Raw genomic sequence first — 25,891 nt, forward strand, 5'->3', positions numbered from 1 at the left:
TATAGATGATATGATGCCTTTTGTAACTGACAATCATGACGTAGTTTCTTCAACAAGATATTTCCGACAGGCAGTCTTCAGCATATTGATGCGTCTCTGTGTGTGAATGAAGACTTCTCGGTACATATCCAGACTCTGCTGGACGACCTCCTGTCGAGTTTTGGTGCCTGAGCAGATCTCAACCATTCTCAATTCCATTTCCTTGCGAAGGAACGGCTTGCTGAGAGACACACTATTAGGTAAACCCTCGACAACATTGTCATACCCCTCCACAAGGGCCACACCTAGACGGGTCGGAATGAATTCCTGCACTGAACTGCGACCACCGCCGCGTTGGTTTATGGCGACGTATTCACGTTCTTTGATCTTGGCAATATGCTCCGCCATCGTGGCATCTGTACCAATCCCGTTGGCATCCATCAGGCCAATGAGTTCGGGCTCAGTCAGGTAGTTCGGAGCAGTTGTTTTGCCATCGAAAATATTGGCTTCTGTGGGCTCGAAGAGCTCCCCTCGTTCAAAGTTGGGAAGTTGCTGGCTGCTTTCCCACTTATCGTAGACATATACATCCAAGTAGTTTCTCTCCAACACAATCAGACCATTGGTGTGGAAAAATTCCTCGCCATATTGAATCTCAATCTCTGTGCTCTGGCCCTTCGCATCATCAGAACAGCAGGCGAGGAATCGGCGGACAACAAATTCATAGACCTTCTTCTCATTGGCATTCAATTGATTTGGTGAAACCCAGCTAACTGGATGGATAGGTGGATGGGCCTTGTCATTGTGGCGACCAGAGCGAGGAGTCCTGAACTTGCCATCAATAAGCCTAACTAGGAATTAGCCTTGTATATGAAAGGTAAGTCCAACCAGCATACTCTCGAGCGTATTGGCCCCATGAATTGTCGGGTATTGCTTTTCGACTAATTTCTTCAGGTCGATTCCTTTGTCAAACTGATCTGTTTCGGTTCTGGGATAGCTGATGAATCCCTTGGTGTAAAGTGCTTCTGCTACCTTTGAGCTTGTTAGATGAGTACTATCCAATATGAGAGTCAGTTCCCTACCTTCATTATAGTCTGACTGTCCAAACGAAGAAATCGACTGCCCATCATCTGTAGGTCTACCGTGGTCAAGGGCAATGGCCGCCATTTGCTTGTCGGCTTCTGATTCACTTTCGTGACTTTGGCTTGTTTTGCAAGCAAACATCGCTCTAACATCATCGTCACAACTGCTCGGTCAAATAAATGTACCCGCTTCCAGAGGAAGTTGACCTTCTTGCCTTCACGGCTGAGTATGACCTTGATGCCCCAAAATGTTTCTGGTTTGAAATTTTGGACTCTCAAGTATCGGTCGACAACGAAACCCAAAGTAGGAAATTGGCAGGATCCTAACTTGTTAATTTGTTTACTTATATCTGTGACGATCGACGGCTTACCATAGCTAATGACTTTTTCTTTCAAGGCTGCCACCACTGTTTGTAGTTGTAGAGTCTGTAGGCGGGTGAACGCAGCCCCGATTCGAAGATCAAGCTCGATTCGGGCAGCTACAGCACTGGCCTGATATTCGTCGAGATTGACTGGTTCTAAAGCAGCCCGACGAACATGTCTATTCTCGGATTAGTTGGAGTAGCCAAAAAGAAACCAACATCACTTACGCGCTTTCTGTGTTGCTGAACTTGGCTCGTTTAACCTCGATCCGAGCGTTTCCTGCTTTTGCCTGATTACGGACCTCAGAACCGATATGCTCACCTTCGCGATCACAATCGGTCCAAATGAACAGGGCTTTAGAGTACTTGGCTTGGTTCCGGATGTTATCCGCAATTGGTAGCTTGTCCTAGTGAAGACATCAGCATGAAGTCAAGACAGCTGCTGGAATTTGCCCACCTTATCAACGGTCTCTTGCACCGGGGCCTCAAATAGTGCCCCTGGAGGACAGGACATCCAGCCTTTGTACTCGCGGTCAAAGTCCAGGCCAGTCAGATGGCCCACTACGCTGGTCATGGTGACCGAGCAGGCGCCCCAAGCACCACCAAAATTGAAATCGAATTCATAGTTCTTCACATATTGATTCCCACGAATCGCATGCTATGTTCAATGTTAGCTGGATTCATGAGGATTCTATAATAAAAGGGAACCCACTGTTTGAAAAGAACCCCCCGACAAGTGAGTGGCCACTGCGCGAGCAATGGCAGGCTTCTCAGCCACACATAGGATCTTGCGAGCCATGAAGAGCCCCAATCTAGATCACATGGGGTTCATAGTGGTGGTGGCCTTGAATGTCTTGATGTCGATCACATCTTGTTCTGGATAACTCGGACGCGAAGAGATGAGATGCCTGAGACGCGCTGTTTCACGCCTAAGGCATATATTTCTTTTTTAGGCACGCTATTCCCAAACAGGCAATTACTGGCCAACTTACCCGTCCAACTCCACCGGAGCAAACAAACGGCTTTTGTTTTCCTTTCCCTCTGCGGCATTTTGATCCTAAAGAGCACAGCTATGGCATCTTTACCACTCCCCCGCGTGGAGTCCCTTTTGGATTATACTTCATTTGAGCTCACTGTTCTCCCCTACTTGACCCAGTTACAATGGCTGCCCGACAGCTTGCGCGAAGCTGGTAGCGATGTGCATAGCTTGCGAGCTGTCTATCTAGCTACCAACCCCCTGGTCTCTGCAATTGCTTTCGGTGGAGTCCTCGCTGGTATTCTTTTTATTGCAGCCGAGATCAACCGAAACTATTCACAAATAGACCGGTTTTGGAGCATTCTCCCCGCGCTGTATAACGTGCATTTCGCCCTCTGGGCTCGTTTGTCCGGCATCCAGACCCAAACTTTGGATACAATCGCCGTCGTCACTGTTCTCTGGAGTGTAAGTTCACTCTTCTTTCGAGACTCTGCATGTACTGATCCGAATTATGGGATAGATTCGCTTGACTTACAACTACTGGCGCAAAGGAGGATACTCGATTGGCTCGGAAGACTACCGCTGGGAGGTCGTGCGCTCCAAAGTGAACAATAGCTTTGTTTTCATGATCTTCAACCTCGGGTTTATTTCAATTGCTCAGTCGCTGCTGCTCCTTCTCATCACCACTCCGACCTACATTTTTGTTGTCGCCGCATACAACCAGGGACCTGAGACCTTTGGCCTTCCTGACTTGGCCTTCTCCCGTGCTGCGTTCTTCTTCATTATTATTGAATTCTTCGCCGACGGCCAGCAGTGGAAGTTCCAGTCCGCTAAGAAGGAGTACCAAACCAACGCGCGTATTCCCGAGCCTTACAAGGACCAGTTCTCCGCTGAGGATCTTGAGCGGGGCTTTGTTGTCAGCGGCCTCTGGTCTTGGTCACGACACCCCAACTTCGTTGCTGAGCAGGCATTTTGGTTGACCATGTATTTGTGGTCCTGCTACCGCACGGAGACTTACTTCAACTGGACCGGTCTGGGTGCTTTGGGAACCCTTGCTATCTTCCAGGGAAGCGTACGTCTGACTGAGGCCATCACCGCTGGCAAGTACCCCGAGTACAGTGACTACCAGGCACGCGTTGGCAGGTTCATCCCTCGCCTGTCTGTCAAGGCCAAGAAGACCAAGGCTAGCAAGAAGAGCACTTAATGTGTTTGGTGATATATAAGCAAAGGATGAAGAAAGTCTATACCAGATCGGTGGAATTGTTTTTGCTGTGATTTTCTGCACTTTCTTAGGATCTTAACTCAAACTATCGATTTCGACACGAAATGCAAACTATTCTTAAAATGCCCAGGCACTAATCACTCATTGCAACAAACTAGAAACACGAGATATCTATTGACAGGACTTCTAAAGACATAGTTACGCACCACAATTCTTCGTGTAACGAGCAGCTTGCAGGCGACGTGCCTGTTCTGCTTCGAGGATGGGGAAGAGTCCCCTGAAAGTGCATGTTGCAGCATCCATTCTCTCTTTATCTTCGAATTTGGCCACCCAGAGACCCAGGGCTCCCACTCCGGACCAAGATTCACCAGGATGAACTGGCACCATAGCCATTCGTTATCTCCATCCCCTCCCAAATAATTGCGGTCCTGTCCGCGGCCATTGTGTTTCCCCCATCGCAACCAGCTTTCTCTCCGCGGTTACATTGAATTGCTCGGCTGCACAACACCATCTTCTCTATGTATTCTTTCAGTGACGCACACTTGTTACCAGATACCCAATATCGCGTAGGCCCTGAACTGAACGCATCTCAATAGGAATGTCTCTCCAATATGTTCTTTCCAGAAACTACGTACACTGATCAAAGTGGAGACCGACCCCAAATAGAGCGATACAATGAATATGCGGATCGTCGAACAAAAGTTAACCACTCTCGGCAGTTCTGTCTAGTGAGGCCTGAGATTCTGTAGCGAAGTCATCCAACCTGACTCCCAAAGAGCCAATAGTTGGAAACACTTCGGAAGTGACAGAGCCCGGTGTTTCCGAGAGACCAAAGCCTCTAATTGAAGTGCGCTGTCTTTTGGTCGAAGGTTCTGCTGTCTCAGACATCGATTTTCTTTTTGGGGCGATAGAGCCCTCTGCGACTGACGGAATCACTGATGAGGGTGTAGAAGGACCCTGCGTCGAACGCAATGGGCGAAGAGGGGAATTCGCCACAGCCTGGGCTTGGATTATCATATGAGCCAAAATGTTTGCAATTTCTTGCCAGCCCCAGACGGCCGAAGATAGCATTCGCGAAGACCATTTCCCTTCCAAGTCCAGGAAATAAAACTGAAAGTCCCAGCCGTCACTCAGACATCCCCAAATGACTGGCCATGGGCCTTTCGGTTCGCTTGGACCATGGCCATATAAGCCAATAACTGTCCAGCTCCGGTTATACCGTCTCGCCTTTTGGCCTCTAACACTATCAAATGGCAGGCCATATGATCTTTCCCTCCGAAGAGGACGGCGTAGTCGGCGGTTCCAGTACATGTGTGAGGAACCCCATTAACGGATACTGGACTCCACCTGAAAGGAGCTTCGAAGAAGAGAGTGGCTCTGCTATCTCCGGTGTTTGGAAGTAGGTCTTGCTCTGATAAACTTCGATAGACCACATATATCAAAGCGTCAATACGACAGAACTTAGCCTCATTGTCCACGGCGAATTTGGTTAACGTGTCGTACTGCTCCAGAAAACGACCTATTTATGATTATAATGAGAATACGTCCCTAAAGAAAAAGGCTAATACTTACCAAAATCCGCGGGGAGAGCAAAGAACATATGCGGGATCATCCAAGCTTGTGGTCCAGTTGCCAGATTTATCCCAAATGCAATCTCTGTCTGCTGGAGCGACATATCGGATGCCGCTATTGTGGGGAGCTGTGAGGATTCGAGATTCGAGATATGTTGCAGAAGGGATGAAGGGATGGAGGGTGATCTTTGGGCTATGGTCAACAGGTTGTCATACCAGGCCTTGAAGCTTTTGGGGATTTTTATTTTGTCCATGTTTGAATAGGACATGAAAATGAAAATGAAAAACGGGTCAGTAGTTTAAGAAAAGAAAATAGCCAGGGGCTCAAGAGAGTAATGGATTCTCTCCACCTGGGCAGGGTTGTATATTGATTAGGTCAACGCCGCTACCCAAAAAGGAAAGAGCGAATAGCGGTCCAGGGCTGCTTCCAAGGTTACCTAAGTGACCATCTTTGTAGTTCTGTATGCATTGCCTATGTGCACTAGGCTTTGAATTCACAATGAAAAGGGAACTAAGTAGACTGCCAAAAAAAGACCACTGAAAAGACACATGAAAAGACTACCGGAGAAGACTACCTGAGAAGATCACTGAGAAGAGCCGTATATACCGCTGCCCGGTATATACGGCTGTATATCCAGGTACAAAGGTTTAGCCTCAGAGGTCCCACCGTATAAAGCGCAAGACATGCGAATGTCTTGCATGTCATTGCCATCAAAGAAGATTTAGATAACTTAGTTGCCTGTAAGTTTCATGGTAGTGGTTCGATATTTACGCGAAAGAGACATGAACTTGACATGTTTCAAAATAACTCCCTATTATACACTCAGTACAAGTTGTACAGATCCAATTGGACACGGAGATGGACAGAGGGGAACAAATGAGAGAAAATATAGGAAAGGAAACGATCTTCTTATTGAGCACGAGGAGGAAAGGGAGAAAGGTGTTGTGGATGAGAGTAGACAAAAAGAGAAGATCAGAGGGGAGAAGAAACGGGAGATGCAATCGATAAATACAAAAAGAAGAGAGGCTACAGTGATATCATGCCTCCCAAAATTGAACCAAAACCAAACCAAAGCACAATGCAAAGAAACACCATCTCCTTAATCTATGAAGGAGGGATAGGTGTCTCGTCCCGGCCGTCCTTACCCGAGAGTTGTTCGGGGTCAGTGGGCTCCGGTGGGGCAATGGTTCGGCCGCCCTTGCCATCGAAGTATTTGGCGAACTCGCCAGAGTCCGGGTAGGGGCGCGGGCCAAGGAGACGGACGAGGTCGTCACGTCCAAGAACCTCCTTAGACAGAAGCTCCTCGGCAACGATACCAAGCTCCTTCCGCTTCTCAGTCAGGAGATCGCGGCACTGCTTGTGGGCCTCTTCGATGATACGGCGAACCTCCAGATCAATAGAGCGGGCAGTATCTTCGGAGAAAGGCTTGTGAAGTTGCTGCTGTGCGTCATCCTCGTAGTAGATGTAACCAAGCTTGTCTGACATGCCAAACTTAGTCACCATGGCAGTAGCCATGCGAGTGACCTTGTTGAAGTCATCACTAGCACCGCTGGTCACGGTTTCAAAGTGCAACTCTTCGCTAACACGACCACCCAGAGTCATGGCCATGCGGTCCATCATCTGGTTGACGTTCATCAGATATGTGTCGCCACCTGCTGGGAGATATTGCGCATATCCCAGTGCGCCTTGTCCGCGAGGAATGATCGACACCTTCAGCAGCGGGTCAGCCCACTTGAAGTACCAACCGCAGATAGCGTGGCCAGCCTCGTGGTAGGCTACCGTCCGCTTCTCCTCAGGAGAGAGAACAAGGGACTTCTTCTCCAATCCACCAATGACACGTTCGATGGCTTGCTCGAAATGTCTCATGATGACCTTGTCCGCGTTTTCACGGGCAGCTGCAGGGAAGAATTGTTAGCTTTAAATACAGTGAAGAGAATATGGATAAGAACTTACCAACAAGAGCTGCCTCGTTCACGCAGTTGGCGATATCAGCACCAGCGAAACCGGGAGTCAGAGCAGCAAGTCTGCCCTCCATGTACTCCAGGTTCTCGTCGGTGACAATCTTCTTCAAGTAAACACGGAAGATCTGCTTACGACCGTCCATGGTAGGTCGGTCAATAGAGATGTGTCGGTCGAATCGTCCGGGACGCATGAGGGCCTTGTCGAGAACATCCGGTCGGTTGGTACCAGCCAGGACAACCACTTGCTCGGAGGTATTGAAACCATCCATCTCAGTGAGAATCTGGTTGAGAGTACTTTCACGCTCATCGTTTCCACCACCAACGTTCGACTTTGCTCGGGACTTTCCAATAGCATCAATTTCATCAATGAAGATGATGCAGGGGGTGTTCTTCCGGGCATTGGCAAAGAGATCGCGGACACGAGAGGGACCGACACCAACAAACATTTCAACGAATTCGGAACCACTGACACTGTAGAAAGGCACGCCAGATTCACCAGCAGTGGCCTTAGCAAGCAATGTCTTACCAGTACCGGGGGGACCTGAGAGGATGGCACCACGGGGAATCTTTGCACCCAGCTTCTCGAACCGCTCGGGTTGCTGGAGGAAGCTAACGAATTCCATGATCTCAACCTTGGCCTCGTCCATGCCCGCAACGTCGGAGAACTTGATCTTGATATCGGTCTCGTGATTGAAGCGCTTGGCACGGCTCTTTCCGATGCCAAAGATGCCACTCTGGCCGCCGGCGCCGCCACCGGCACGCCGGGACATCCAGAAGACACCAGCAAGGAAGAGAATAGTAGGAGCCAAGGACATCAAGACGCCGCCCCATGGGGTTTCATCGTGATAGGCGACAGGAATACGTTCATGCGAGGGAATACCGAGTTCATACTGAGCTGCCTCGATCTTCATCTCGAAGCTGTCGACAGAACCAATACTGAAGTAGACATAGGAGGCAGGTTGACCATTTGAATCGGCTTGAACCGCAGCTTCGCGGTTAAGCTCGACCCGAACCCTGTTGTGGTTCAGGACGGTCAATTTCTCCACGAGGCCCTTCTCGAGGTAGTTTGCCCGGAATTCTTGCCAAGTGATTTCTCTTCCCCCGCTTTCGCCGGGGAAGAAGCTGCGGTAGGCGTAGTATGTGACGAGAGCGGTAACGAAGAACGAAATGGGATCAAAGCGGAACTCGAGGACCTTGCCCATGTTCGGGGGTACCTTGCCCTTCTTATCACCTTGCTGCTTCTTCTTCTGTTGTTGCTGGTCCTTCTTGGGGCCTTGCTTTTCCTTGTTATCCTTTTCCTCCTTCGGATCCTTGTCTTGCTTGGGATCCTTTGGCGGTTCTCCGCTGGATTGCTGTTCGCCCTCCTTTGCCGGTTGCTGTCCTTGTTGCTCCTTGTCCGAGTCATTATTGAAGCGGAGGTTGGATTCTTCATCCCTGCGTTTTTCAGAGAAAGTGCGCATGTTTGCGAGACCACGTTTTGCCTCTTCTTCCTGTCTAGCTAGACGCTCATCAGCATGGTAAGCTGAGACTTGCCACAGGAATCGCGTCATCTTGATACGGTCCATTAATGTCGGTTCTTGATTCGGATCGATGTGCGCCCTGACTTCCGGTGGAAGTCCATTGCTCATGAGATACTTCCGGACATTGGCACGTCGCTCCACATCCATCGTATCTGCCAGCCATTCGTCCACAATTTTTAATTCAGCATCGGTCAGAGCTGAATTCGGCTTCTTTGTTTGGTTGTCATTGTTGCGGCCATCTGGTGTGTTGTTCCGGCCGTTGTCGGGGGGTGTCGGACCTTGCGTGGCATAGGTTCTAGCGCGGCTTGATAAGACCAGAGATGACAGTCTTGATTGTCGCAGATGCACGGAAGCCAGCCCTATGCGACCGGTAGATTCCGCGGCTTTCCTCGAGTAGCGAGCGAGATTGCCTGGCCGTCGGAGTAAGGTAGCCATGGTCGAGGAATGGGAGCCCCGAGGGCTACGAGGGCGGGGGTAAAAGGTGGTCAATCGAGTTTAGAGGTAATGGATAATACCACAATCCATCAAGATTAGGCGGGAGGGGGGAAACTGAGCTGGGTGTTGAGAAGCTCTTGAGCCATCCAGGTCCGAGGTGACGCCGTGTGGTTCCAGTCGGTTCTAAATTTTCGCCGATCCGGCTGAGTCATCAGAAGTGCAGGTGCCCAGGTGCCCACATAGGCAGGTGCCAAGGATGGAATTAGCTTAAAGCCGTAATTTCCTTTTAAGGCCGTTGTCTATAAACTCCGTTGGATTACTTTGTTTAATATTGATTTGCATCCGATTGGAGACCTGTCTGTACATATTCCTATAGATATGGCCCACCTTTGCGCCATTCGCTGCGTAATGAAAACCCATAATTATCCTGGTCACTCCATAGAGACCTCGGGATGTTCCGAAATAAGAAGAGGAGCGCTTCAATATACAAGAGGTGTGGAGATGGTTTGGTGTGGAGAGATAGAACCGGGAACAATAAGCACACTGCCATGAGCTAGTGACTCTGGTCCTTCATACAGTCATGATTACTGCCCAGGCAGCGGCCCACCGGGGCCAGCTCCTTCGAAGGGAGGAAAGTTGGTAGACATATCCGCCCAGTCCCACTCGATTGTCATTGGCATCTGCCAGAGGTCTTGTGGGACAAATGGCTGCTGGAACGGTGTCATACCGGGGCTGGCACTGAATGCGTGTTGGTCAGAGAATCCAACATTAGCCATTTGTTCAGGACTCAGCATGTCTGAGAACTCTTGCCCAATGCCAGACATGGCATGGACATTGCTTGGGAGGTCTGTGGAAAAGCCACTTGTTGGGGGCATTGTAGTCCCTGGGAATGGACCTGCTGTACCGGGCTCAGGGGCGGCAGCCGTAGGTTGCGTAAACACGGAGGGAGAGAAGGTTGCGGACGTGGGCGGTGGTTGTGTACGTTTGGCGGAGGGTGAAGTTGCTGACTGTCCTTCGGCTGCGTCTGCAGAGTCTTCTGCATTCTTGCGTTTCTTTCGCGAATGAGACTCTTTTTCGGTTTTATCCAAGACCACCTTGGCAATTCTCTCGAATTCGCCGCAAAGGCCTAGCATACGCTTGATGCTGCCGTTGGATTCGTCGGAGACTAGGGTGGACAGGAAGCTGACTACCACGCTCATTAATTTGACATCGGATCGAGCACGAGCATCATTGGGGTTCTGGAGGATGTTGGCGAAAAGAGTTACAAGGGCAGACACCGGGTAGTATAGAATCAGCCTGATATCAAGTTAGAAGCTATTTGTTCCCACAATTCTCTGAAACGTACCAGACACAAGCAAAGTCTCCCTGCGGGATATACTTGATCAGATTAATCGACGCTCTGGCAGCAGTGACGCACAAAACTGCCGACAAAAACACCCTAGGGTTCAAAGGCCGTGCATTCAAACCCTGTATGGCATAGTTGGACAGACGACTTGTCCAATACCCATGATGGACCGACATCCGATGGATGGTGGTCAAGCAATTGTAGTAGGCAAAATGCAGAACGACCATGTGGATGATGAGGGGGGTGTGGGTAGCTTGAATTTCGTATTCGGGGCGGAAGTCGATAGGAATGCTGTCTTTCCAGTCTTCGAGCTCCTTGTCAAGCTCACCGATTGTATTGAGCAATTCGCCGTCTGATTGTTTCGACGCTTTGGCAGAATAAAGTCGCTTGTATACTCTACTTTCAATAATGGCGAATTCACACAATGCCCGGAATAGGTTGAACTTGCTTCTGCCATCAGATAATGGCACATTTCCAACATTGTCTGGCGGATCTTCGCTTGGCAGCTCGACATTCATATCATCGTCATCTTGTACTGGTGGTCGACCAGAGCGTAGACAAATACTAAGGAATTGGTCAGTATTTCGAAGTGAAGGTATTCGGGCCTCTGAAAGTGGGACATACTCTTTGTCAAGAAGATAGGCGATCCAGAAGACTCTCTTCCGCTGCTCAACTTCGACGACATTGAGGCCGAAGCCAGAACCGCGTTTGTGTAGACCAATACTGTGAGAAAGCCGAATGGCCGCAGCGACTAGGAAGAAAGCAGGTTGTGGGTTAGGGGTTCCTTGAAGAAAGAGTGACTAGCAGAGTACGTTAGATAAAGCCACCAAAATCAGGGTAAGACATCTTACCATGCCCAATAGCGCTTGCACGCTCAATAGATCGGTGTTACGCATCGTAAGCTCGGTCAGAACTCCCATGGCGTTCTTCAAATAAAGCCAAGCTTTTTTGTCTTCTTCGTGTGGCACCAAATTACTCATAACCCGAAGCCTATGAGAAATCGCCAGGACAACATTTATACTTGCCCACCAGCCCGAACCCTCGTAAGGATCACGCGAGTATTGCCGCTCCACTAAGTGCATGAATGTCGCTTCATGGAACAGTGGGAACATGCAATTGAAGTTTTCAAAGAAGTCTTTGAATAGAGAAAGAGCTTCATCCTTTGGCGGGAGAGGCTTGAACACTCGTCTTGCGAAAATGTCGCTGAAGATCTCAGGTTTCCAGTACATCCATTTATTGTCATCGACATATGCTGACGAGATCATGTCCTGGAAAGATGTGTCGCCGGTTTTCTCATTGACCCATTGAATACCCTTTGGAGAGAATATGGAAAATCCAGATGAGGATCCTGTACAAATGTTAACAAAATAAGCCTAAACAGTTGCACAAGAAAGCATACCAATATACCGAGTCTCCCCGCAGTTGTTTGTCACCAAAGAACACATCATATCCGACAGTGCCTCGACTTCGGTCTCCGACTTTTGTGACTCTGGTGATGTAGCGGCCGTCTGAGGGCTGGAGGTGGATTCCATACGAGGTGTGGTCTGGTGGGAGCTTGGGGCCTGTTGAGCTGCGGCTGCTTGAGCCATGAACATGTTGGAGCTTTTCGCCGCGTTCAACGCATTCGTTCGATCCGCTAATCGTTTCTCCAATGTTCCGAGATCTGTCTTGCCGCCATCGTCTTCTGTCAGAAGACCCGACAAACGCAACAGCGACTCCATCCGGCCCAGTCGATTCTCAAGTCCTTCGATGTATTTCGCTCTATACAAGAAATACCCGAGTTAGATATGGAGCCATATATGCAGTGAAGGATACAAGTATACGTACCCTTTAGGAGGATTCCGCTTCTTCTCCACCTGTGTGAAGATGCATTCCGTTTTGTAGTTGATGCAGTGCGAGCATTTTGGCATCTTTCCATCGCATTTGATCTTCTTCTTCCGACACATATCGCACGCCTGTCACTCATTAGATATGCTCTCAATATCTGCAATGGGCAATGATCCTCACCCTCGCGATCCTCCGTCTCTTCGCATCGTTGGTCTCATCCCCGCGCCCAATGACGGATCATCGTACATAGATCCCGCCTGCATCTGAGAATGATCATAGTTGAAGAGGTGTGGTGTCTGGTTCATCATATTAGGCGGGTCGAAGCCCAGGCTGTCGCCGTCCCCCAGGCCATCCATTGTACTGTTTGAGGGGCAACGGAAACTCCGCGGAGTAGAGGTAATGGCGGTGATAAGTAATGAGCGGTGATAAGTAATGAGCGATACTGCGGGGTGTGCTCTCGGCGCAAAGCTTTTTAGCGCCCCTGAGAAAGGAGACAGTGCGCTATAGATTATAGAAATGAATGACGCATGGAAGGATAGAATTCTTAGTTCTGGAGGGAGCTGACAATGAAATCACTGGACACAACCTTGGGAGTACCCAACGTTTGGAAAGTTTGGGGTTTTAGGTAAGAAATGACTCAACCACACGTGAGAGCTGGAAGGATGGTTTTCTCTGATTCAAAATGTTTCAACTTTGGAAGTCAAATCATCGACGGAGATACGCTATACGGAGTTACGCTATACGAGTTGCTGCCTTGGAATATTTCGTGGCATGACGGAACCCATGAAACCCGACCGCCGAGTAGAGAACTTAAAAACTCGGTCGAATTCGTCCGATCCGGAGAACAGGACATTGACTTCCGTTCAATCTCTTCTCTTCTAATCCACTCTCTTTGCGCCGATCAAACCCATTTTTCTATTGTAGCATAATTATTCTTGCGAAAGGGGTGTGTAGCATTCGACGTGGGGTAGGACGGACTCCGTGTCCGGGTCTTGTAACCTTGAAAGCCTTAGGTCTACTTAACTATCCAGGGGTTAACCTTGTTATATTCGGCCATGACGCAGAGGCGCAGAGATCGACAATTTGGCAGAGGTATGACCTGATATAATGCCGGGTATTACCGGTTCTGGGGTGCTGGATATGTCCGATGGGTAGTATAAAAGTACATTCAACGAAGAGCGGCGATCTCGTAGGGATATGTGAAAACAGTACATATGATACAACAAGGTTCGTAAAGAGCAGTCCTGTTCCTCCGATCTTGTAAAATGCCAAACCAACGCCACGCTATGTGCCCAAAATATAATGACCAGTTTGTCAATGTCGAGACCAAAATCGCTTTTCCATCATTGCCAAAAGGTCGATGCCGGAGAAGAGAGAAGTCGAAGCCGCATCGGCAAAGTCTTAAACATGTTTATCGAGGAATTCCTTCGCCTCATTGACTTTGGTAGCCAAGTATGGGCTGCCGCCGCGATCGGGGTGGTTAAGCAACATGAGCTGGCGGTGGTTCTTGCGGATCTTGTCCTTGGTCAAGGTTCGTTCACTGAGAGATACTGTCAGTTCTGGTATATCAAAGGTTTGCCGCTAGCACATACGAGAGTTGTAGAATCAGGGAGGCTTCCCGACGGTTCATGCGCGGTTCGAATCCTCTGTATTACGACGTCAGTAAATATCCCATATGAGAGCAAAATAATGAGATGTTCCACAGACCCTTTATAGAATGCCTTTCCAGCAGCGTTTAAGCCTCCCTTGGAGCGGCGGTAGGCGACCAGACCGGCGCGGCCCTGTAGACAATGAGTTAGTCCCGTGCTGCTGAACAACGACCATTTTCACTCACCAAAAAGGCGGTTGTGGCAATGCCAAGTCCGATAGCAAGGGCAGAAGCCATTTCGTAGATGGAGATATAGAAGTCGCGAAATGAGATCAAGTCAGTTGAACCGGGGAGTGGGCGAGAAGGCGCCGGGATAGAAAAGTCAGCGCGGGTGTTCTCAAAAGGGCTTAGCGTATTCTGCTCCACCATTCAGGCCCGAAGCTACAGAAAAAGTTTCTTGCGACTCAACGAAGACATAACCAACACCAACTCCACAACCATGCGGTAAGTTTTGCCGTTAATTTTTGTCTGTACCCGTTCTACGGAATGCTAATCTTCATTTAATCTGCAGTGTTGAAACTTGTCACTTCTGTTCCCGCCCGGCCTACCCGAGTAAGGGCATCACATTCGTCCGCAACGATGCCCGACAATTCCGCTTCTGTCGGTCCAAGTGCCACAAGAACTTCAAGATGAAGCGTCAGCCCCGCAAGCTTAAGTGGACCAAGACTCACCGTGCCTCCGCCGGAAAGGAGATGATCGTGGATTCGTCGCTTGTCCTGTCCCAGTTCGCCAAGAAGAGAAACGTCCCCGTCAAGTACGACCGCAACCTTATGGCTGCTACCCTCAATGCCATGGAGAGAGTGGAGGAGATCAGATCCCGCCGCGAGCGTGTCTTCACGAAACGCCGCCTGGCCGGCAAACTCGCCCGCGAGCGCCAGCGCGAGGCGGACCGCAAGGTCGTCAACGAGGGCGAGCACCTCATTCGGAAGGAACTCCGGGAGCGCGAGGAGGGTCTTCCCATGGTGGCCGAGCAGAGCAAGGTTGCCAACAGAGTTCACGGCGAGGAGAGAGTCCGCCAGAAGCAGAAGAGCAAGCTTTTGGTGGATGGTGGAGTGGAGGAGCAGATGGATATCGACTAGATTCGATCCTGGGCATTTATTTTTTCTTTTGTTTTATGCTTTCTCAGATACGACACGGTTCCTGCAACATGCAGATTTTCGGAGTTGGGCATGCTTTGGTGTTTTAAAAGCAATCAATGTTTTTCATCATATCTCATATCCAGTGGGCTGTTAGCCTCTTGCTGCTTAGGAGGCTAATAAAAATATGTTTACAATGACCCAAAAATGTTACATAGGTTGCTATTTTGCTAGTCAGTACAGTGACCAGGCGCATACATTAATGATCTATATTTATAGTTGACGCTCTACTATAGAACACCATATTCTGCTCCTACTTTCCTTAACACATTTAATAAGAATCAGACCGCGGCCACCCTACTATATCACAGTTTGAAGTCTTGAGTGGTCTATAAATTAGACCAACTTGCTTTATCAAGCTCTCCTTCTCTTTCTTCTCTCCTTATCAGCTTCACTTCCTTTTCTTTCCCCGCTGATAAAATCAGGCCCCTCAGTCTTTTTGAACTGATTCTTAATCTATATCACTACTACGTTTGTGTCTACATAGACACCACCTCCTTATTTGTCCACCAAAGATTCGGCCAAATCTCACATATATGCACGGTTGCACCATCCTACCACTTTACCATACTCAGCCCTAGCTAGTTTGGCCTAGTCCACGAGGTACGCTCACTTCACTCTTTCTCCTACTTTCAACTCTAACACCTATTAGTACTCTACGCGCACCTCACTTTTCTCTTACTTTCAACTCTGATGCCTGTTAGTATCCATTTTGTGTTCCTTTGTTACATAACATGGCTAACCTGCTTTAGGCTCACACTGCTATAGTCTCCCGATATGGCACCACCAAAGTTCCGCCACTACCAGGTCCAGTGGATATCGAAACATCAATTTCACTCCTCAAACCAATTTGAAAGGCATAGGCAGCCGCCTTGCTGGATGTCTCCATTGTGCAACAACAACAACATAGTTGCACTCCCTATAATCGAGAAAGCACAAGGACCCAGAACGCCATCATTGCTTCCCGCAAAGAGCGCAAGGCATCCTTTGCTGTGCCAGAGTCACTTACTGGCCGAAAGACCGTAATCGACTCCTATGTCTCTTTAGGCCATCGAAAACTTGCCATACAAAGCCACCAACAACTCCAATGCTAACTTCGACATTCGCCAGGCATGGTGGAATCGACATTTCCTCCTCCGAGAATACCGGACTGGAGCTCACTGGAAGCCTGAAAGACCACAACGCCGGCAATTCGCGGCGATGAGACCCATCGAGTGGGTTATGTCGTATCGTTGAAGCCACTCTTGGTCAAGATGACCACCAAAGCCCACGAAGTGGCACATAGGCAGCTCGACAAGCTTATTATGAAGAAGCTTTCTCAAAAGAACGATCTTGCCCTTGAAATTCGCCCATGGGGAGCAGCCCAGATAGAGTCTGGGCCCGACCAAGAAGAGACAAGTGAAGAACAGAAGTTGGCTCTTTTTCATCTTGCCAGAGGGTAAGATTTGGGAAGCTTCTGACCTTGATAATGTGAACCACCCTGGGTGGTTCCACTGAACTACGCGCACTATTCGATGAGCAGTCGGAGAGGTTCATAATGACGCGCAATACTCCATGCCCCAGTCATACCCCCATACAAACAAAGAACGCCCTCTAATCTAGAGACACTATGACCGAAGCTGGGATTCAGATTCGTCGAGGGCTTCCACCATGCCGCCGGCAACAGTTTTCGGCCGAGTTCCTGAGACATGGGAAGAATGGCAAGACGCAGTCCATCTTTCCGGCAACACACGACATCCTAATCAGCAAGATCATTGGGGTTCCGTAAGAAAGGAGGAGTACCTCCTTTTGCGAGTCTTATGGTCCGTTTATCTTGAAATGGACGTCGGCTTGAAAAACCACTTCACAAGCCGGAGGTAGAGATCATATGGCCCGCCATTTGATAGTGTTGAGGCCAAAAAGCGAGACAATTTAGCCGGAGCTGGACAGTTATTGGCTCATATAGCCATGGTTCAAGCGAACCAGGGAGTACGAGTTGGCCAGCCCTTCGTTATTCTTGCTAGGAACACAGTCGCCCTCACCGGTGAAAACACGCGCACCTCGCCGCAGCTTGGCTGGATAAAACCGACGCCAACGTCAAGGCGGCCGACAGCGCTTTCACCATCGGGCTGGCCCGTGGCCAGTCAAATTGGTCCGTTTGGAGATGTCTAAATCGCAGCTGGGACTTTCAGTTTTTATTTCCATGATATTGGAGCTGGTCTCCACTTTCATCAATGAACGTTCCTCTAACTCAACGACTAATAACATTATAGTATGTTGTATCTTCTAAATTTTTTATAGTTATAATAGCTACCAGAGGACAGTGTAGTCGGCGCTTCCGGATTAACACACGCCAACAAATATCCCGTCTAGGCAAGCCCTGTTATAACCTTCTCGTCATGTGGACATCACCAGTGGGCAGGGACATAACCTCAGTACCCCAATAACCCCCGCAGCCGTCTGCTATCGACCGCAAAATAGCGTCCAGGGCCCAGTCTTCTAGTGATGATAATGGCTCACTTGGCTATTGGAGTGGATCTCCATAAAACGCCAGTACCGATCGAATAGCCAAACTGTTAGGCTACGGAAGCAGAATTGGGGTCGTCAGGTATACACGGATGAGTAGAGCGCGCAATGCACCGTTTGGGGGGTGAAAGATGGGTGACCCAGAGATAGATTGAGAGATAGCTGGGAGTCAGACGACCCGCCAGCTAAATAGGAGATACGCATGAATGATAAAAAAGAAAAGACCTTGAAGAAATTGAGCGGTGTTCTTGTGCCGCGCTTGATATGCTCAGTAGCAAACTAAATACAGTACAGGAATGGATGGCGATGCTGAGGGGGTCGAACGGAAAAAGCGAGAGGCTAGAGGAGAAAGAGGAAAATGGTAGAGGAAGAGGTAAAAAGAACAAAGCGCCCCTCTCGCAAGCGAAAACTCCCCTATTCGGTCATCCTTCCATAAAGATCAAACCAGATCCTATCGTAGACTGCGCCAAACACCACCTCCAACAGGAGGAGAAATGAAATTCAGAAGAAAACAAAGCGAATGCAATGGTGGAGGTTGATGACGGAGAATCATAGAAGACGGAGGTGAAGACGCAGGTGGGTATGAAGTGACAAAAGTAGATGAGACTCATATAGACAGGGTATAGTCGCACCGAAATCATCTGCATGGAAATAAAATGCTAAACTCATGTACTGTTGGATCGTAGCAATGCCTGGAAATAATTAGCCAAGCTGTTTTGAGAGTTCGGTTCTGAACATACAGCTAACGTACCCGCTCGTCGATCACCTCTTCTTTCTCTTCCGACGGACTGACCACACTCCCCGGCTGATGGGACCTGAGCTTGTGATAGACCGGGAATCTACAAGCGGGCGAGGGGACGGCAAGGGCTGCTGCTTTGACCGTTGTTGTTGTTGCTGCTGTTGTGGTGGCTGCGGCTGTTGGTTCTCATTCATGGAGTAATTGGGGTGCATTTCCCCGCTGCTCGAAATCCTAGACTCCTTGCTCTTCTCCAATAGTGATCCGCCAAGGGTAGCACATTTGAGGATAGTTTGCATCATCTGGTTTTGTTTGAGCGGCTTGGACAAGTACTCGTCCATCTGGGCCTGGATACACTTCTCCCGATCACCCAACATAGCGTGCGCAGTGAGCGCGATAATTGGGGTTCGTTGGAGCCCACTCTCGCGTTCATATTCACGAATCTTGCCGGTGGCTTCAAAGCCACCCATGACTGGCATTTGAACATCCATCAAAATAACATCGTAACGACGTTTCTTGACAGCCTCGACAGCTTCCAATCCATTACCAACAACAAACACATTGTGGTTATGCTTCTGAAGAATCTTCATTGCAAGCTGCTGGTTCACGTCATTATCCTCTGCGAGAAGAATATCGAATGAACGTGAGTTGTCGGTGGTGATCGGCGTCGACCGGCCTTCCAAGGCTGGTAGCATACCGTTGCCAAGGTCGATCGGCTGACATGGTGTAGTCATATATGAGCTGATACCAAGGTCCAAAGCCGACTTCAAGCTCACGCACACCAAAGGGCAGACCAAAACAATCGGAATGTACTTGAACTCGTCAAACGTCCGCAAGACCCGGGCCGTGTCTACCGAGTCAACAATAATGACATCGTAGGCATGACCTGATTCCTTGCCAGAAGGATCTTGGATCTCGGGCGGGGGAACATGTTCTTCATTCCGTACAACCAAAGGCTCCAGGTCAATCTTCTTCAGCATCTTCATGACGTTGGTAGCTTGAACGCCGTTCTGACCCTTGTCGATGAACAACACCCGGTGGTTCTTGTACGGCAAGAGCTGATTGGCGATGACGCTCAAAGACTGGTCCGCGAGTTTCACCACACAGGTGAAGTGGAAAGTACTTCCATGTCCATACTCGGAAGTGACCCAAACGTCACCGCCCATCAAATTTACAAGGCGCTTGGAAATCGACAATCCCAAGCCAGTGCCACCAAATCTGCGGGTGGTTGAGCCATCAGCTTGCTGGAAGGTGTCGAAAATAAGATCAAGCTTATCCTCTTCGATTCCAATGCCAGTGTCAGACACCGAGAATTCAAAGGCGTATTCGTTGGTCGTGCATTGTTCTCTGTCCGACTTTCGGATAGTGAGCTTAACCTCACCATGCTCGGTGAACTTGATAGCGTTTCCAACAAGGTTAAGAATGATCTGGCGTAGACGGAATGGATCACCAATGACATAATCAGGAACGGTGTTGTCGACTTGGTAGGTCAAACTCAAGAACTTCTCGTTGGCCTTGACAGCCAATGTCTTGAGAGCATTGAAGACAGTACCTCTGACAGTGAATGGAATGCTCTCAATAACCATCCGGTTGGCTTCGATTTTGGAAATATCCAGAATGTCATCAATAATAGTCAACAAACTGTTTGCCAAGTTGTGAACGACGTTCAACATTTCTCGGGTGTACGGCTTGAGATCATCCGTATCCAACGTCAATTGGGTCATTCCGATGATACCGTTCATCGGTGTTCTGATCTCGTGCGACATGTTGGCCAAGAACTCTGATTTGGTGCGATTGGCAAGTTCGGCAGCCTCCCTAGCGGCAGTGTTTCGCTGAATACTATCCCGCAAGTTGGAAACCATCTTGTTGATCTTTCGCTTCAGCTCGTCCATTTCACCAGACGCGTTGACTGTGATCAACTTGGTAAAGTCACCGTCGGTGGCGGCATCGGTGATTTCACCAAACGCGCGGACTTGCGATGTTAAGTTCTCGGCCATGGTGTTCACGTCCTCGGTAATTTCCTTCCAGGTACCAGCAATACCCTCCACGTTGGCTTGTCCACCCATCTTGCCGTCAACACCGACATCTCGGGCGACCTTCTTCAGCTCAGTGGCGAATTTGGCCAGTCGACCCACCATGTGGTTGATGGTGACCTTGAGCGTGAGAATCTCTCCCTGAGCATGCACTTCGATCTTTTTGCTCAAGTCTCCCTTCGCAATAGCTTGCGTGACATCGGATATACTTCGGACCTGAGACGTCAAATTCTGCGCCATGGTGTTCACATTGTCCGTCAGGTCCTTCCATTTTCCTTCCACATTGTCCACCTTGGCCTGACCGCCAAGGGTACCGTCTGTGCCGACCTCACGAGCCACTTTGCTGACTTCGAAAGCAAAGGTGTTGAGACGATCCACCATGCCGTTAATCGTACTCTTGAGGTCGAGGATTTCTCCTTGTACATTGGCAGTAACCTTTTTGGTTAGGTCACCCTTGGCGACTGCGGTAGTGACGTCCGCAATCTCACGCACCTGCGTGGTCAGGTTGTTGGCCATACGGTTGACGTTTTCTGTCAAATCCTTCCACGTTCCTTCGACATCATTCACAGTAGCTTGGCCTCCTAGGACACCATCAGTACCGACTTCCTTGGCAATCTTCGTGACTTCTTGTGCGAATTGTCGTAGTTGGTCCACCATGGAATTGATGATGTTCTTCAGTTCTGCGATTTCTCCTTTACAGTTGGCCTGGACCTTCTGTGTGAGATCACCCTTGGCAACAGCCTTGGTGACAGTAGCAATATCTCGTACTTGCGTGGTAAGGTTGTTGGCCATAGCGTTGACATTAACCGTGAGTTCGTTCCACATGCCCTGTACACCCTCGATCTGAGCTTGTCCTCCTAATACACCTTCCGTACCGACATCACGCGCGACTCGAGTAACTTCTGTTGCAAACGTTCGGAGTTGGTCCACCATGGTGTTGATGGTTTGTTGCAACTCCAGAATTTCACCTTGGGCCCGACTCTCAATCTTCTGACTAAGATCACCGTGAGCGACAGCGGTAGTCACCGCGGCAATTTCTCGCACTTGATCTGTCAAATTCTTGGCCATAATGTTGACGTTCTCCGTAAGCTCTTTCCAGATACCGTGGACGCCAGTGATCTGGGCTTGTCCACCGAGTATTCCTTCAGTACCGACTTCGCGGGCGACACGAGACACTTCGCTACCGAAGACTTGCAGTTGATCCATCATAGTGTTAATAGTTCGTTTGAAGGTGGCGATTTCGGGGTCCATTTCCAACGGGTGAATTTGGACCTTCATGGATAGATCACCGTTGGCGACTTGGGTGATGATGCCACCGATTTCACGCAACGCTTTCTGGAAGGCCTCGTTGGCCTGCTGGTGCTTGCGCAGCTCCCGCTCGAGTAGAACGACATCCTCATTTTCGACCTTAGTAAGAGCACGGCGGGTGTGCTCTTCCTGTTTTTGCAGTTCGTCGCGGACCTGGGCAATAATATCCTTTTGGCTGCTTATCTCCTCGGCCTGCTTTTGTACGTGGTTGCGGAGGAAGCTGATATCCTCCTCTCGCACGACACGGGTGCCGTTATCATCTTCTTCTTCGGATTCGTCGTCAATTTCTCCCAGGGGTGGTTCGTCCGCGGGGACCGGGATCGCTTTTTGCTGCTGTGACAGAGAGTCAGAATCTTGACCGGACGACAAGCGAGAGAGCCCAAATGTCCACAAGAAATTCCTCTCGCTGGTCTCTCCAGCAGACGGTGAGGTCTGATGGGGGGCCGCCTGCTGTTGGAAATTGTGGTGACTGACAGCTTGGAATTCCAGATGGTGCACGCGGCGCACCAGGGCCTCAAGCTCGGCTTCGAAGGCTGCCTTGGCGGTACTGTTTTCTCCGGGAAGTTTGGCCGATTTGGTACCGTTGGATAACTGGAAATCAAACGGGGGCGAAGAGGAACCGGGGATAGATTCGTCTCTTGCAAGATTCTGCAGCACGGCAGTCGCGGCCACGAGTGTCTCGTCCGCGGTAGCCATTGTGGCCTAAATAAATTAGCTCATAGCACACTAATATGAAAGGCATATTATAGTACCAACACCCCCAGAGAATTATGGGATGGGGTAGTCGGAGAGATAGAGCTTCAGGAACACACTCACTGGAAAGGTCTGGATCCTGACAGGATGACAGAAATATAGTCTAATTAAGGCGACATGAGGGGGAGACAGTCCACAGAGAAGACAAGGAATAGAAAGAAACCCGAGTCAACCGGGTGATAAATATGAAAGGGAATATGGAAAGTCGGGAAGGGGGAAAATAGGTGGATAAGCCCTGTTCTGGAGAACGCGCCCGGTTATGTAAGCCACCACTTTGGATGGCTCCGGGGAAAAAGAGAAAAAGGAAACTTCGAAACAACCAAGAAATAAAAAAAAGGTTATAAAATGAAAATATATAATATAAAAAGGAGGTTCGAGGATGAAAAAGGACGGGAATTTGGATGGATTTGGATGGGGGGGAGAAGGGGGGAAGAGATTTTGAAAGGGGCGGTGATATGTCGCCTCTTGGGGGGGGTTTTTTTGGGGTATTTTATTTTTTCTCTTTTCTACTCCATATATGTCTCTGATCTTTAGATAGAATCTATATAAATCTCCAAGTAGGAAAAATAAGAGAAAAGAAACGGTGTAAAACTGGGTAAAATTGGGTAAAATTTGGTATCTTTTCTGCACATTTCCAGCCCTGGGGAACTGGATAAGGTGCACGGGCTTTGTTTATAGTTTGGGAATATATGAGGTCCGTATCCTATGTCCGTATACTACCTATATATCCCTACTATATACATATGTAATATGTACCTACATGTATGTACACGTAGGTATACTCTACCAAGTATCAAGGTACTCCATATATCATATGGAGTACGGAATACGGAGTACACAACTCCTGTTTCATGTGGAAGTGATCGACTCTCGGGACTAGTGTCGATCACAAAGTGGCTCCAGTTCGCGGTTTTGCTTCTCAATAGTCCAAATTCATATTTGAATATGGTATAGTCTACTCCGTACCTTCTTTTTTATTATCCCCAGAGGAAAAGATAGGCGAGACAGAGTTTGCAGGAACAATTGGTTAGGATCCAGTCGGATCCAGTCCAAGTTGGGCTGAGCCTATAAGAAAGCAACGAGAATGTCTCTCCGTTAGGGTACTGCCACAGATCGCAATTTGCGCCTTTTTGGTGGCTGAGCCATCGGGCTTAGCGTCTCCCATTGTTGAGCCCTGGAGGTATTCGTGACCTTTATTGGTCACACGGGGGGGACCTCGTGCGGGAGTGAAGATGTTCGACATTCCGGTAGTTACCTGGGTCATTTATGTTTCAAAATATATGAAACGATGAAAATGTGTCTGCGATGGGTACAATTTTATATATATACATCAGTACGCATAAAATGAAATCCATGGGCGAAAAGAAATCTACAATATACAAATATTGTACCTGGGCAGGAAGTAAACTTTGAATGCTCCAGGGCTCACATGTACGTGTGTACATAAGGCTACCTCGGGACCCTCAGAATCTTTGGGCGGTAAATATTTGATGTGTACCTAGGTACGGAGTACCTTAGTAGGTAAACTTAGGGCAACAAGTCAACTGGTCAACGGCCAACAGTCCGATGGCGGGGTGAAACGGCAGAAGTGGTCGGTGTGCCCTGCCGTATTATCTTTGGAATCCCGCAGAGTCATAATTCTGTGAAATATTGTCTGATCAAAAGAACGCCCTTCAAAACACCCGTCAAAAATTGACTCTGCAGGAGAAGGCTGCAGCCATGGCGTCCGACTTGACAAACCAGATTTTGGACGCCCTGTCCGCGTCCGATGCGCCCATCCTCTCCAGCGAAGCCTTCCCCTCCCCCCCTCATTGAACGTTAAGAGTGCGATCGACCGCCTTGAGTCGCGCCAGATGGTCCAGTATGAGACCTTGGAGAAGGAAATCGTTACTCTCACTGCCGAGGGCCAGGAGATTGCCGCCAATGGCAGTCACGAGGCCAAGGTCTTCGCCGTGGTGCTTGCCGCTATGGACGGATTGAAGATCTCCGACTTGCCAGGAATTGTGGGCAAGGAGAACGCTAAAGTTGGCCAAGGAAACGCCTTCAAGCGTGGCTGGATTAAGAAGGACAAGGATTTGCTGCGGGCATCCGCAGACTCAATCGTCGATGAGACGCAACAACAACTGCTTGCAGTTCAAAAAACAAAGACTCTGGACGATAAGAAGGTTGTGGCTGACCTCAAGCGGAGAAAGTTGATCGGTCTTGCAAAGGAGCTTGCTTTCAAGATCACCAAGGGTCCCAAGTACGCCCGAGAATTCGTCAAGGAGCAGACCGACCTCACCCCGGAGATGATCGCCAATGGCTCGTGGAAGACGGCGCATCTCAAGCCTTACAACTTCAATGCTAAGGGTGCCCCGACTCCATCTGGCACTCTACACCCGCTGAACAAGGTGCGCCAAGAGTTCCGCAACATCTTCTTCGACATGGGCTTCGAGGAGATGCCGACCAACCGCTTCGTCGAGACCGGCTTCTGGAACTTCGACGCCCTGTTCGTGCCCCAGCAACACCCTGCCCGTGATCTCCAGGATACCTTCTACATCTCCGATCCCGCCGTGGCGGATCCTCCTCGCGAAGATCCCCCCCAACGAACCCAACCCCCCCAGCCCAATTAAAGGCCGACAATCCGCTCGACTACAAGAAGTACTGGGACAACGTCCGCGAGGTCCACGAGCACGGGAAGTTCGGCTCCATTGGCTACCGCTACCCCTGGAGCGCGGATGAGTCGCTCCGCCTGGTGCTCCGCACCCACACCACCTCCATCTCGACCTACATGCTGCACAAGCTGGCCGCCAACCCCCGGCCGGCCCGCTTCTTCAGTATTGACCGTGTCTTCCGAAATGAGTCCGTCGACGCTACCCACCTGGCAGAGTTCCACCAGGTCGAGGGTGTCATTGCTGACTTCGGTCTCACTCTTGGTGGTCTGATTGGATTCATGGAAGTCTTCTTCGCCAAGATGGGCATCCACAAGCTGCGCTTCAAGCCCGCCTACAACCCCTACACCGAGCCCAGTATGGAGATCTTCGGCTACCACGATGGTCTAGGCAAGTGGGTTGAGATCGGTAACAGTGGCATGTTCCGCCCAGAGATGCTGGAGTCTATGGGTCTGCCTAAGGACTTGAGAGTCTACGGATGGGGATTGAGTCTGGAGAGACCTACTATGATCAAGTATGTTTCATCACCTACGCCTACCATTCATTTCCACTTACTAATATCTATTAGGTACGGCGTCAGCAACATCCGTGAGCTGCTCGGTCACAAGGTCGACCTGCACTTCATTGAGACCAACCCGGCCGTTCGTCTCGAGAAGGATTAAACAGGGGAATACTCATAGAAAAAGAAAAGAACGTGCTTTTAGTTGTGTCTTGCTTGTAATCACGAGTTTATGTGGAAGGAAACGTATTACATATCAACGATGGATAGGATGTGAATAGAATACTTGATAAAAAGGGCTTCAGCATAGCCAGTCAATGTAGATACAATTGAAAAAGGACTAG

The 25,891-nt window shown here is 49.3% G+C and overlaps 13 protein-coding genes across 13 annotated transcripts; 6 read left to right on the forward strand and 7 right to left on the reverse strand.

Annotated features, from left to right (window-relative positions):
• Nucleotides 1-33: 33 nt before the first annotated feature.
• Nucleotides 34-2,219, reverse strand: N7519_002217 (DNA topoisomerase 3; the record flags this gene model as incomplete). The annotated part of the gene is made up of 7 exons (XM_057288995.1): nucleotides 34-827; nucleotides 873-1,008; nucleotides 1,059-1,381; nucleotides 1,430-1,599; nucleotides 1,649-1,827; nucleotides 1,878-2,078; nucleotides 2,133-2,219. 7 exons carry the CDS (start codon nucleotides 2,217-2,219, stop codon nucleotides 34-36), a joined length of 1,890 nt encoding a protein of 629 aa, XP_057150197.1.
• Nucleotides 2,220-2,492: 273 nt separating this feature from the next.
• On the forward strand, nucleotides 2,493-3,600 carry N7519_002218 (DUF1295 domain protein; the record flags this gene model as incomplete). The annotated part of the gene is made up of 2 exons (XM_057288996.1): nucleotides 2,493-2,861; nucleotides 2,917-3,600. 2 exons carry the CDS (start codon nucleotides 2,493-2,495, stop codon nucleotides 3,598-3,600), a joined length of 1,053 nt encoding a protein of 350 aa, XP_057150198.1.
• A 216-nt stretch (nucleotides 3,601-3,816) lies between these two features.
• Nucleotides 3,817-4,011, reverse strand: N7519_002219 (uncharacterized protein; the record flags this gene model as incomplete). The annotated part of the gene is made up of 1 exon (XM_057288997.1): nucleotides 3,817-4,011. One exon carries the CDS (start codon nucleotides 4,009-4,011, stop codon nucleotides 3,817-3,819), a length of 195 nt encoding a protein of 64 aa, XP_057150199.1.
• Nucleotides 4,012-4,748: 737 nt separating this feature from the next.
• Nucleotides 4,749-5,443, reverse strand: N7519_002220 (uncharacterized protein; the record flags this gene model as incomplete). Its single annotated transcript, XM_057288998.1, has 2 exons — nucleotides 4,749-5,137; nucleotides 5,191-5,443. 2 exons carry the CDS (start codon nucleotides 5,441-5,443, stop codon nucleotides 4,749-4,751), a joined length of 642 nt encoding a protein of 213 aa, XP_057150200.1.
• Nucleotides 5,444-6,294: 851 nt separating this feature from the next.
• Nucleotides 6,295-9,106, reverse strand: N7519_002221 (uncharacterized protein; the record flags this gene model as incomplete). Its single annotated transcript, XM_057288999.1, has 2 exons — nucleotides 6,295-7,085; nucleotides 7,858-9,106. 2 exons carry the CDS (start codon nucleotides 9,104-9,106, stop codon nucleotides 6,295-6,297), a joined length of 2,040 nt encoding a protein of 679 aa, XP_057150201.1.
• Nucleotides 9,107-9,690: 584 nt separating this feature from the next.
• Nucleotides 9,691-12,634, reverse strand: atrR (transcription factor atrR; the record flags this gene model as incomplete). Its single annotated transcript, XM_057289000.1, has 7 exons — nucleotides 9,691-10,402; nucleotides 10,452-11,015; nucleotides 11,076-11,251; nucleotides 11,303-11,799; nucleotides 11,851-12,212; nucleotides 12,275-12,406; nucleotides 12,459-12,634. 7 exons carry the CDS (start codon nucleotides 12,632-12,634, stop codon nucleotides 9,691-9,693), a joined length of 2,619 nt encoding a protein of 872 aa, XP_057150202.1.
• A 1,045-nt stretch (nucleotides 12,635-13,679) lies between these two features.
• On the reverse strand, nucleotides 13,680-14,295 carry pam18 (putative mitochondrial DnaJ chaperone (Tim14); the record flags this gene model as incomplete). Its single annotated transcript, XM_057289001.1, has 4 exons — nucleotides 13,680-13,818; nucleotides 13,871-13,924; nucleotides 13,986-14,059; nucleotides 14,113-14,295. 4 exons carry the CDS (start codon nucleotides 14,293-14,295, stop codon nucleotides 13,680-13,682), a joined length of 450 nt encoding a protein of 149 aa, XP_057150203.1.
• Nucleotides 14,296-14,365: 70 nt separating this feature from the next.
• Nucleotides 14,366-15,005, forward strand: N7519_002224 (ribosomal eL24 family protein; the record flags this gene model as incomplete). Its single annotated transcript, XM_057289002.1, has 2 exons — nucleotides 14,366-14,370; nucleotides 14,438-15,005. 2 exons carry the CDS (start codon nucleotides 14,366-14,368, stop codon nucleotides 15,003-15,005), a joined length of 573 nt encoding a protein of 190 aa, XP_057150204.1.
• An 834-nt stretch (nucleotides 15,006-15,839) lies between these two features.
• N7519_002225 (uncharacterized protein) lies at nucleotides 15,840-16,298 on the forward strand (the record flags this gene model as incomplete). The annotated part of the gene is made up of 3 exons (XM_057289003.1): nucleotides 15,840-15,874; nucleotides 15,973-16,084; nucleotides 16,110-16,298. The coding sequence occupies 3 exons, from the start codon at nucleotides 15,840-15,842 to the stop codon at nucleotides 16,296-16,298; spliced, it is 336 nt and encodes a 111-aa protein (XP_057150205.1).
• Nucleotides 16,299-16,315: 17 nt separating this feature from the next.
• Nucleotides 16,316-16,830, forward strand: N7519_002226 (uncharacterized protein; the record flags this gene model as incomplete). Its single annotated transcript, XM_057289004.1, has 2 exons — nucleotides 16,316-16,500; nucleotides 16,665-16,830. 2 exons carry the CDS (start codon nucleotides 16,316-16,318, stop codon nucleotides 16,828-16,830), a joined length of 351 nt encoding a protein of 116 aa, XP_057150206.1.
• Nucleotides 16,831-17,009: 179 nt separating this feature from the next.
• On the forward strand, nucleotides 17,010-17,213 carry N7519_002227 (uncharacterized protein; the record flags this gene model as incomplete). The annotated part of the gene is made up of 1 exon (XM_057289005.1): nucleotides 17,010-17,213. The coding sequence occupies one exon, from the start codon at nucleotides 17,010-17,012 to the stop codon at nucleotides 17,211-17,213; it is 204 nt and encodes a 67-aa protein (XP_057150207.1).
• Nucleotides 17,214-18,232: 1,019 nt separating this feature from the next.
• Nucleotides 18,233-22,340, reverse strand: tcsC (putative two-component osmosensing histidine kinase (Bos1); the record flags this gene model as incomplete). Its single annotated transcript, XM_057289006.1, has 3 exons — nucleotides 18,233-18,259; nucleotides 18,319-18,382; nucleotides 18,448-22,340. The coding sequence occupies 3 exons, from the start codon at nucleotides 22,338-22,340 to the stop codon at nucleotides 18,233-18,235; spliced, it is 3,984 nt and encodes a 1,327-aa protein (XP_057150208.1).
• A 1,776-nt stretch (nucleotides 22,341-24,116) lies between these two features.
• On the forward strand, nucleotides 24,117-25,719 carry N7519_002229 (phenylalanine--tRNA ligase subunit alpha; the record flags this gene model as incomplete). Its single annotated transcript, XM_057289007.1, has 4 exons — nucleotides 24,117-24,160; nucleotides 24,223-24,949; nucleotides 25,012-25,562; nucleotides 25,617-25,719. 4 exons carry the CDS (start codon nucleotides 24,117-24,119, stop codon nucleotides 25,708-25,710), a joined length of 1,416 nt encoding a protein of 471 aa, XP_057150209.1. The 3' UTR covers nucleotides 25,711-25,719.
• Nucleotides 25,720-25,891: the final 172 nt, after the last annotated feature.

This window comes from Penicillium mononematosum (genome assembly GCF_028829835.1).
Source record: "Penicillium mononematosum strain IBT 11891 chromosome Unknown utg000002l:1.0-8112719.0:1.0-8118358.0, whole genome shotgun sequence".
Taxonomy (NCBI): Eukaryota; Fungi; Ascomycota; class Eurotiomycetes; order Eurotiales; family Aspergillaceae; genus Penicillium; species Penicillium mononematosum.